This window comes from Typopeltis vanoorti, chromosome 18 (genome assembly GCF_054136105.1).
Source record: "Typopeltis vanoorti isolate ZY-2024b chromosome 18, IOZ_Tvanoo_1.0, whole genome shotgun sequence".
NCBI classification, from domain to species: Eukaryota; Metazoa; Arthropoda; class Arachnida; order Uropygi; family Thelyphonidae; genus Typopeltis; species Typopeltis vanoorti.
In genome coordinates this window covers 44,873,679-44,885,707 of record NC_143566.1, presented here as the reverse complement: position 1 = coordinate 44,885,707, position 12,029 = coordinate 44,873,679, and the positions used below count along the sequence as shown (strand labels likewise).

The window sequence follows — 12,029 nt, the reverse complement described above, 5'->3', positions numbered from 1 at the left end:
TCATTCATAATGATATTACTCATCCATTTAACTCCTACCTGATTCACCCTCCTTACCTTAGGTATACAATTTAATATTGTTTCCTGTAGTTGCACCTTAACTATCTACCATGCACTGATAACATCCTTTCCCTTAGTGTTTTATACCATGGCCCATATTCAAGCTTCATCCTAAGCTTGTCATAATCACTTGCCTTGTAGTTCCACATATATCCCTTCTTGACAGAATATTCTTCATGATTTCCAATCTCCCAAGTCAAGACCGTGTGGTCACTTTCACCAATCACAGGCAATGTGGTCACCTTGGTTATGGATAGTTTTTCTGATTCTGTGATCAGGTCTAATACTCTCACACTCCTAGTCACCTCCATTGCATGCTGCCTCAAGTAATTATCTCTCAGTAAGTGTATAAATTCCATTTCTTTCCTGTCATGTGATCTTTATTCCTTCCAGTCTGTATCTCCATAGTTAAAGTTCCCCATATAATCATTCGCCTTGCACTCGTACTAATTTGCCAATGCATGTTTTTCCAGATCATCCATGGAACCCCCCCCCTTGTCTATAGCAACAACCAACTGTATATTTTGTTGTACTGCCCTTCATCTCACACCAGACCACTTCATTTCAACAGCCACCTTTTCGCCTCTCTCCTATTGTTTTTGGCTGCAATTCATCTGCTATCATCAGCAGTACCTCTCCCCCACCATCCTATCTTCTCTATCTTCCCTGAAAATACTAACTCTTCACATTCTATTTCTGTAACTATATCATCTGCTGTTAGCCAAGTCTCACTAATGCCTATAACTTCTGGCAAAGTTGCACTAATCAATATCAAAAACTCCTCCCTTTTGTTCCTGATAAGTTTTGCTAAAAATTTGGCTATGTGATACATAGGTGAATCAATGCAGTCTACAATTGAACAGAGAGGAATGTCTTTCTTATGGATCTTTGGTAGACCATAGAACCTCAGTGTTCTTGCAAAATATGGTTTTAACTTTTCTATGGTGTCTGCATCTAAACTTATAACTTCATCTAGAAGGGAATTTCATTTCCTAAGTTGCCTGTTAGTGCGGGTTATGATGCAGTTCCTGGTAAGTTGAACGATCTTGTAGTAAAAGAGAAATTTTTCTTTTATAATTTACAGAATCCATAACTACTGTAGCTTTTCCCTTGTTTGCTTTGGTAATAACAAGGTGATTGATGCATCTTAGGGAATGTAAAGCATTCTTTTCAGAAGGAGATATGTTAGATGGTTGAAGCTTGGGTGCAAGCTGGATGCAACTTCTAAAGTGAAGATTATTAGCCTCTTCACTGGAAAGGTTAAATAAGTTTCATTCAATATAAATAGAGTATTTTTTTTTTTGGAACAGTGGAGAATTCATGTCCTTTTGAAAGAATAAGTGTTTTACTGTCAGTTAAACTGCTTTACGACTACTTTCTGAAATATTCTCACAAGATATAGTAAAACCGTTTAAATCCATTATGAAATGTTCCGCAAATTAGTAGGGCATGTAAAAAGGTGATCCTAATGGGTGATTTTAATTACAGGAATATAGAATGGAAGGAGGAGATAGTGAATGGGAACAAGGAGAGTGACTGTGGAGTTTCTGAGAAGTAGTATCTTAAGCAGCATGTGATTGAAGCAACTAGAGTTGTTAATATTTTGGATTTGTAATAACTTCACAAGTTGTATGTGTTAACGAGGTGCTGACACTATCACCAGTTGGTGAGAGTGATCATGAGGTGCTTGTTTGGGACGTGATCAAACAAGAAAAGGTTACTACCAAAAATGTATATATGTGGAAGTATAAAGTGGGTGATTATAGGAACCTCTGTATTCAGTTAGCATCAGTATGTTTTGTAGATGAGCTGAGCTGAGTGGAAAAGATACAAGGGTATCTGACCAAAGCGATGCATAACTGCATACCAAGGATTAAAGAGGTAAATAGAATAGAATTGAAATGAATGAACAGTGAAATCAAGCAAGCTGTGTTGAAAAAGAAAATATTATGGAGGAGGTACAAGTCAGTTTATGGTGATTGGATCCATGTAAAGAAAGAAAAAGTGTAGTATGAGAGGAGATTGGCTGGTCAGGCCAAGGTTAGCTCAAGGGAATTTTTCTGCTATATGGCAAGAAAGAGAAAGAATAATTATGGCAGATTAACATTGGTGGATAGTCATGGCAGCAGAATAACAGTTGGAATTTATGAAGTAGCACTTTATCAGCATATATCATACTGGTGTAAATGTGGTGCAATATATAGAAGAGAGGCAAGTATTAGGAAAATTGGAAGCGATAGAATCAGAGGTGTATCATTTCGTTGATCTAGTTCTTAATTAGGCTGTGGGAATGGATGACACAGCACCACATATTCTTAAGGAATGTGCACCACAGTTGGCTATGTCCTTGCCCTGGTTATTTAATGGAGTTCTTGCAGTGGGTAGGGTTTCTAAGGAGTGGAAAGAATGCAAAATAGTACCACTCCACAAGCATGGTTCTAGGACCGAAATCTCCAACTATAGACCAATCTGTATAACTGCAGTTGTGATCAAGATGTTAGAAAGATTGGTTAGGAATAGAATACAGGATTGGGTTGATGGACATAGCATACTTTATGATAGTCAGCATGGATTTGTAAAGGGTAGGTCCTGTTTTAGCAATTTACTTGCATTTTATAATAAGTTAAGAAGTGTGTTAGATGAGGGAGAATCATATACAGTAATATTCTTGGACTTTGCAAAAGCGTTTGATAGATTGCCACATGATAAGTGGTGTACAAGCTGTATTGGAACAGAATAGCATATTGGTTAGATGTGTATCGGAGATTGGCTATCTGAACGAGACCAGCAAGTTGTGTATAATGGAGCAGTGTCTCAAAAAAGGAAGGTAATCAGTGGCACTCCCCAGGGTTCTGTTCTTGGTGTGTAACTTGTTTGTAAACGATATACCATGCCGACTAACTGGGGATCTTCAGTTGTTTGCTGTTGATGCAAAGTTGGGAAGAATTATAAGTAGCACTGCTGATGTTAATTCCCTTCAGGAAGATTTGAATAGACTGTTTACTTGGACAAAGGAGTGGGGGTTGTAGTTTTAATATCAATAAGTGCAAGGTGTTGCATTTTGGAGTGCAGAAATACAAAGCTGTGTACTATACTGATGGTGTCATACTACAGAAAGTAGATGAGATAGAGATTTGGGAGTGATGGTTGACAGTAGAATGAAGTTTAGAGGGCATATTGCTAGTGTTGCAAAGGTTACATGTTGTAGTGCTGCTATGACAAGAAATACTCCAACCTGTAGGGATAAGGAAGTGGTTGTGCCACTGTATAAAGCACTGGTCAGACCACACTTGGACTGTTGTGCTCAAATCTGGTCACCTGGTTTTCTGATTGATGTGGAGACATTGGAGAGGTTCCTGAGGTGAGTGACTAAGACAATATCAGGAGTTTGGACTGCTGGCTCTGGAGAGAAGTTGAAAAAATGTTGATTGCAGAGTTTGGTGGATAAGAGGAAAAGTGGTGATATGATAGAGACATTTAAGTTAATGAGACGATTTTATCAGATTAATCCAGATGAGATTATAAAAAGAGTAAAAGGCTAGAGGAGAAAAATCATAGATCATCCCTGGAAGTTATGTAAGAGTGTGGTGAAGAGGGGTGTGATCAGTCAATTTTTTATATTGAGAATTGTCAATGAATGGAACACTTTACCTGAATGTGTTGTTAATGCAAAGAGTGTTAAGGATTTTATGATTCGGTATGATAAATATGTTGTTAGTTGAATGAACCTCCCACGATGAGTCTGCCGACTCCATGGAGGATGCAATATAATAATTATAATTATTATTATTATAATTCACCACACCTGAGTAATTGTGTCTCCATAGCAGAGCCATTTTCAAATCATTTGTTACCTCTTTCGCATAGCCATCTTACATTTTATTCTTCCTCGTTCCTCCATGAATATTCACAGTTCTCCCCACTTTACTTCATATGCAGTTCATCTCTTCCTTCACCTTTATCAACACCACTTTCAATCCTTGAGTTACTTTTTTTTACAGCCATTTATACTTGCCTTGCCCTCAGTCACACTCTCATTCTCAGTGTCATTCATGTCCACTGTTTTACTATCTTCATACTATGTTTTTCACTGTCATTATATATGATTCTTAGGAATATGTTACTTTAAAGTTTATTTCATGATTAATTTTATCCCATATTGTAATTAATAATAAAAAAAATTACAAAAAATGTTTTTTGTGTTCTAATTTAACTACCCTATCTTTATACATAAGTATATACAAATATACAAATAGAACCATATTGGTTTCCAAATTTTTATATTTGAAATAATTATAAAATGCGTTCTTTTTTTTTCTAAGCTTTACTTACTACTGATACTTTTCATTCTGAATTTCAGGATTCTGGTATCATAATGATGACTAACAGCTTATTGCATCATGTAAAAGAAGAAGGTGAGATAATGGTTCATTAACTTATTATAACTTTGTTGTTTTTATGAATATTTTTCTAAACTAGTCACAATTTTTAAAATAGCTTGAAAGCCAGTTAATATATAGAGAGTATCAGAAAAATGTAAAATGATAATGAATAGCTTAAATGCACGAGGTTATTATTATCATTATTATTACTAACATCTGACCTCCATGGAGTCCGAGACTCATCATGGGAGGTACACACCATAATATGAAAAACTCATCCAGCTGTGCCTTATACCGATACAGTGTGTCTACATCACAATACACTCAGGCAGTGCATTCTCTGACCAACCACTTTCCATCAAAGAACCTTCTCCTCACTCCTTTGCTGACATCCTCCTTATACACTTTCCAGGGATGGCCTCTTGTTTTACTCTTCTCTCCTATTCTATGAAAAATCTCTTCCATGTCAACACAATACAATCCCTGACTAGCTATATGCTAGTCAGGGTGCTTAAGGGTCAAAGCTGTATAACTGAGAGGAGACCTCCACATAGCCTTTAAAGGAATGCGGAGAACCGACCAGGGCTTCTAAAATAATGTCCAATCCTCACCTTCTCGTGTTGCACTCTGTTAAGTATCTACCTGGATACTGAACGAACGAGGATGGGCTGGCAATTTGGGATTTGGCCAACCAAATTTTATTCTTATTGGCTTAAACCACCATATTAAATGATGGTACAACATGACAGAATTTCATGCCGGCTGGGGCTTCGCCCATTGCCAAAACATGGCCCCCCTTGTTTTCGCCAGGGAACTAGGGCAAACAGTGAAAAGTCAGCCACTGAAACAAATCCCTAAAACACACCCCAACTCAACATCACCAGAGTTCAAGATTGATACTCTCAACATAAGAAGCCTGAATGGCAAAGAAATGGAGTTAGCTGAGGAATTGGATAAGTATCGGATCGATATAATAGGGGTGAAAGAAACAAAAAAGACAAAAACTGGCGAAATCTTTCTGAGCAATAAATGCAAAATGTTATATTCAGGCAATGACAATCAAGGAAAAGAAGGAGTAGCCATATTATTCAACACTAAATACGAGGCTAATCTTCTTGAATGGCAGGCATGAAATAGAGTGATGGGGGAAAATATCAGAATGGGGGAACTGGACAATGAGACTTATTTGTGCCTGTGATCTCACAGAAGGTTCTGCTAAGGCAGACTGGAGGAATTTTTTGAGACTTTAGAGAAAGCAACTGGCAATGAAAAATGAAAACTTGGTACTTGTTGGGGATCTAAATAGCAGAGTAGGAAATGATTGTCAGACATACAAAAATATTTTGGGAAAATTTGGAGAAAAGAGCAAAGCTAATAATAATGGCAAATACTTGTTGGGTTTCTGCTCAGGACATGAACTGGTTATTACTAATGCCATGTTGCATCATAAAAATGTGCACAAATTCACATGGAGAGAAGAGGCAAGGAATAAGAAAAGTCTCATTGACTATGTTATTGTTGATAGTGATGTTTTCTCTCTAGTGCAGGATACTAGAGTGTACACAGGATTTGAAATTGGAAGTGATCACCATTTAGTCTTGAGCAGGATAAAATTGAATTTCATATTGAAAAGAAGAACATGTAAAAATGTTAAGTTGATCAGCTCTCAGATGTGAGCTGTAGACTGAAATATACAAACATTATTCAAGAAAAATGCAAGTGTTTGAGAGATATGTGGTGAGGTTGTCTGCAGAGATAGAAAAATCAGAACTCCTTGGTGGACACAGAAAGTTAAAGAGGCAGTGAAGGAAAAGAAGTTGTTGTTGCATATCAAAAGTTTCCTGGCAAATAAGTCAGCTTGTGCTCTTAGACAATTGACGAGCAGAGACAAGCAAGTTATTGTTCCTCTGTATCGAGGAACAATAACTTGATAAGACCCCATCTTGAATACTGTGCCCAGATCTGGGTGCCAGGGTTTCTTCTTGATGGGGAGGAGGTGGAGAGGATCCAGAGGCAAGTGACCAAAATGATAGCAGGTCTATGGAATGAACCGTATGAGAACAGGTTGAAGATTTGTGGGTTGCAGAAATTGGTTGATAGGCGGGAAAAGGGGTGATATGATTGAGACATTCAAACTATTGAAGGGATTCTATAAGATTAATTCAGAGTATATTTTTCAGGACAGGACTGGTGGTGTGAGGACTAGGGACCATCCATGGAACTGAGCAAGAGTGTGGTTAGTAAGGGTGTTAGAACTAAGTCTTTTACTTGGAGAGAGGTGAATGAGTGGAATAAGCTGCCAGAGTCTGTTGTGGGTGCCATGACTGTGAATGAGTTCAAGGCAAAGTATGACAGATACTGTGTGGATGTTGAATAGTTTTTCTTGACATGATGTTTAGGGCCTCCCTCGATGAGTCTAAGGACTCCTTGGAGTTGCCCGTAATAATAATGATACAGAGACAAATATAACAAAGCTAAACACTGTGTAAAATAGCTAAACAAAAGTAATGGGAAGACTTTTGTAAGAACATAGAAAATAAATATCAAGAAGGTGGCAAGATATTCTGGAGGTTGTTGAAGAAGCTCAGAATGCTGTAAAAGGAATTAGAAATGATAAAGGTAATATGAAAACTGGAGAAAAAGATATCCTTGAAGTATTGAGTAATTACTTTGAAAAATTGTTAAATGAAACCAGCAGTGATGACAGTACAGTGATAAGAAACACTGACAAGGCATGCAATCAGGAATACATATCCATACAAGAGAGAAGACATGGTGCCAAGAGAGAAGTAGAAAAAGCCATCGAAAGTCTGAAATGTGAAGGGCAGCTGGAGTAGATGATATTCGACCAGAAATGCTCAAGTATGGAGGTATAAAAGTCTTACAGTGGCTGCACTTCATAGTTCAGAGGGCCTAGACAGAGGGATGAATTCCAGATGATTGGAATAGAGCTCCCATAGTACCCATATATAAAAAAGGGAAATAAAACTGAATGTGAGAATTACAGAGGTATTTCTCTATTGCGTGTTCCTGGTAAGATTTATGCTAGTAGATTTTAGAAACAGTAGAGAAGGATCATGGAAAAGAAGCTCGGTGAAGAACAAGCTGGATTCATGGTAGATAAAGGCTTTCGGGATCAGATTTTCAGTTTACGACAAATAGTTGAGAAATGATGGGAATATAATAAAGATCTATATTTAAGTTTTGTAGATCTGGAAAAAGCATATGACAAGGTGCCAAGAGAGAAGCTATTCAAAATGCTACTATGGTGTCAGTGGGTCATTATATCAATCAATACTTAGTCTTTATTTGAGTTGTAAGGCAGCAGTTAGAATTGAAGGAAGTATAGGAAGATGGTTTAATGATAAATCTGGTGTCAGACAAGAGTGTACATTATCTCCTCTGTTATTCGTTATCTATATGGATTACATTATGAAGGAAATTTGTATTAAACCTGATATCAAAATTGGAGATGTTAATCTCAGCTCTTTGCTTTATGTTGACTGTGTTACTTCTTTATAAATCAGTTAGAAGTCTGCAAGATTCCCTGACTAAATTGAATAACTGTTGTAATAGATATGGTATGAAGGTCAGCAATAACAAGACAAAGACAATGAAAATAGCAGATGTATTGAAAATATCAACTGCATTGAGAATGGAGAACCTGTAGAACAAGTGAAACATTTCAGCTACTTTGGCACGATTTTTAGTGAAGATGGTAAATTAAATATGGAAATAGAATCAACAAAGCTGGTATGGCAGGAAGCCAACTGAATAAATTTATATGGAATAAGAGAAAAATTGGTCAAAACACTAAATTAGCTGTATATAAGACAAACCAGTTCAAACCAGTTTTAACTTATGGAGCTGAGAGCTGGGTTAGAAGTAAAACATTTGACCAGAGACTAGAGACCACATATATGAGAGTCCTGAGAAAGATTAAGAGTTTGAATAGATGGCATCAATGGAAATATCATATTAAAAATGAGGATATTAGGAAAGAACTTGACATTGTTAGCATCCAGGAATGTGTTAGCAGAGCTAATCTCAGGTGGTATGGTCACCTTAAACAGAATGGGAGAGGAAAGTCTTAGAAATATAAGACGTTGAAGACTTGACAGGTAATAGATTGATTTGGAGGAAAATTGCAGATAGGAAGTTAGTAATGATGTAAATTTTTCATGTAGTACTATCATATCCTGTACACCCCTTGAGGATAAATGTCAAGAATTTGATGATGATGATGACTAGCTTATATATCTCAGTCATATCCCCCCCTTTTCCTCGTATTCATGACCCTTTGCAATTTACATTCTCTCAATCTGTTTTTGTATTCCACATTCCAATGATCATTGACCACCTTTGTGAATCTTCAATGGATCCTTTCTAACAAATCTTCATCATCATGAAAGCTGTGACCAAATCTGTGTACAGAAATTCATATGTGGACTTGGTCCTCCACATCATTGCCATTATCTGATGTGACATCTTCACAATTTGTGCAATGTGGCCCTTGAATTTCAGGTCCTTGTCCACTTGGTAACTTGAATTTCAAGTCCTTGTCCAATGGTAACTGCAACAGCGTCTTCTGCAACAGTTACCATTCTAACATTTTCATCCTTTAACCTCATCTTACTATAATCATTCTTCCTTCTGCTTTCCACAATCTGAGAAACCCTCTAGGATGTTTCCTGGGTACCATCCCCTCTCCCTTCTTGCCTTTCTGTCCCCAGAAAAGCCTCACTCATCTCTGTTTCTATCCCATCATCAAGAATTCCCATTTAACTACAATTTTTTGAATGAACACAAGCAATACAATAATTCTACCCCTCTTATTTCTGCTTTTCTGGTGTTCATTCCTGGGTTTATAACTAGTTCCCATGCCACCTCTCTGTTCTAAACCCCTCTACCCAAGTCTTTGTATATTCCTCTCTAACACCAACTGTTCCATATTTTTCTCTTGCCTGAACTGTTTACTTTCACTCACAGGCCATCCCATTCCTTTGGTGATCATCCTCATACACACACATTGAGTATACTGCTTCTAGCATCCACCTGCATTATGCCATTTTTCTCTGTCCTATCTTATCCTCCCCTTAATTTTCCTGTCCTTCTCATATCTCACTCTGCTGTCTTCATTAAATACATTTTCAGATTCACTTTACCCACTCTCCTGCTTTTTCTTATCACCTTTTATTTCCTCTCATCTGTTATTCTTTGTCATTACTGCTGATTCTCAAATTCATATATTTACAAAATGCATTCCTTTCTTCTCATATAACTCTGCAAATATATCATTGATGATGTCATACCTGATTAATATTCTGACTACCTTTCTGTCTATACTGTTATCTTTTGATCTTCTCAATAATATATTGATATCTAAACTCACAGTCTTTTCTGCACAACAAAATCACTTCTTCTTCTTACAATTACTACCAAATTTCTTATTCACTTACTCCTCATATTCAAAATATTCAATATTCTACTCATCTTTCCTCCTGGGAAGTGAACCTTACTCATCCTCTCATTCATGCCTCTAATAGTGGAATCTCTGTATATTTCAGTTATTCATGATGCCAGGGCCCATCTTGATGAACATTTCACAAACTATTACATGGGTTGAAGAGGGAGGATTGATTGACTGTCTATCACATTTGCCTGATTTAATCCTTCATGATTTCTGCTTCTGGACTCACCTGAAAGTTGTATATAATAGAAAACCAGCGACATTAATGAACATCTCCTCCTCTTCCTTAGAACTGTAGACAATGGACAATCTTACTTGCAAAATGTCCTTACACCACTCTCTTTTCCTTTGGTATTTGGTTTCCATTTTTTCTATTTTTCTAATTAATCTTTCTCTTCGCATTCTATTAATATGCATCTGCAATACCTTTTCTCAACTGGTAATTAGTTTACGGAATTAACAACACATATAAAGTATATTAATTAAAGGTAACTTTAATGAATAACTTCTATATTTTGGCAACGTCACGTTGCCATCTTCAGGAACATAAAGATATGGTATGTGCACGCAGGCACTAACAAAAGCAAATGAGGAAGAAAGCAAGAAACAAATATTGTTTGTAAAGTCCTAATGGTGCCCTCTGGCAGGCTAATTTGGTAGTCTTGGCAGTTGGGCCGAAGTTCTCATAATGTAAGTCTCCCAAATTTGGGATAGTTTCATACACCCAAATTTGCTGAGGTTAGGAACGTTTTTTAGAGCTGCTGATGATTCCTTGAATAATCTTTCTTATTTAAACTTGCTGTGGTGTATTATTTTTGTTTTCTTCCAATGAATTCTATGGTGGGTATCTAAGGCATGGTCTGCAAGCCCAGAGCGGCTGTACTGGTGAAACTGGATGTAGTCTTTGTGTTCTGAAATCCTGATATTTGCTGTTCTGCCTGTTTGGCCAAAGTAGGACAATTTGCAGCTGCAAGGGACCTGGTATACACCAGGTAGGTCTAGGGGAAGTGGTTGGTCTTTGGTAGTGCCTGCGTGCACATACCATATCTTTATGTTCCTGAAGATGGCAACGTGACGTTGCCCAAATATAGAAGTTATTCATTAAAGTTACCTTTAATTAATATACTTTATATGCGTTGTTAATTCCGTAAACTAATTACCAGTTATGTATGACCAATGTATAAACCTTTTCTCAGTTTGCTATCAATTCATTTATTGGTTGTAAGGCACACGTTTTGTATATATATCTTCATTGTAGTGGCATTTAACTGTTTGAACTTAACCTGTTTCCTCTCATTTCAGATGCATAAGCTAAAACTGGTCTTATTATACTGTTATACATACTTGTCTCTTAGATACAATATTTAAATTTTTATTTCCATATTATTCTGTTTAAGCATTCAGAAATTTTTTTTGTTTGTCTGAAGTTACTTCTTCTTTCTTTTATTTAAATTTCTGTTATTTGTGTGTTCATGTGAATTCCTAAGGATTTAAAACTCATCACAAATTCTGTTATTTTCTGTTTATTTCTAATGTACACCTGATTGTTTGCATATTAATTCAAGTGTCTTCAGTTATTCTGTTGATATTTCCATTCCTAAGGATTTAAAACTCATCACAGATTCTGTTATTTTCTGTTTATATCTAATGTACATCTGATTGTTTGCATATTAATTCAAGTGTCTTCAGTTATTCTGTTGATATTTCCATATTATGCCTTAACAAATCTGTTGAAATGAAATACTTCTCTGTGTAAAATAATCTTCTGTGTCTTCTACCATCACTACCTCATCTGCATACCAGATTATATTTACTATATTCTTATCAATTTTTATTCCATTTAAATCATTATCTTTTAGTTCATTTGTTATTTCACACATTAAAATATTGAATAGTAATGGGCTTAATCATGCTGTCTCATTTGAATATTCATTTCAGCTTCTTTTGTTTCATTGTTTATACCTTATTACACATTTATTGTCTACATAAATCTTCTCCTTTTTTTCAGCCATTTTCTGTCCACTGCTGGATGAAGGCCTCCTTCAGTTCCTTCTACCCTTCTCTGTTCTTGGCAATGGTTGACAATTTTTCTCAACAAAATTTGACAATTCATCACCT

At 36.4% G+C, this 12,029-nt stretch overlaps 1 protein-coding gene across 1 annotated transcript in view; it reads left to right on the top strand.

Moving 5' to 3' along the window:
- LOC150096624 (CD109 antigen-like) overlaps positions 1-12,029 on the top strand; it is a 930,782-nt gene that overhangs the window by 404,009 nt on the left and 514,744 nt on the right. Inside the window, exon 17 of the mRNA XM_090407963.1 lies at positions 4,420-4,474. Coding sequence (XP_090264089.1) covers positions 4,420-4,474 — 55 coding nt within the window. The remainder of the gene's footprint in view (positions 1-4,419; positions 4,475-12,029) is intronic.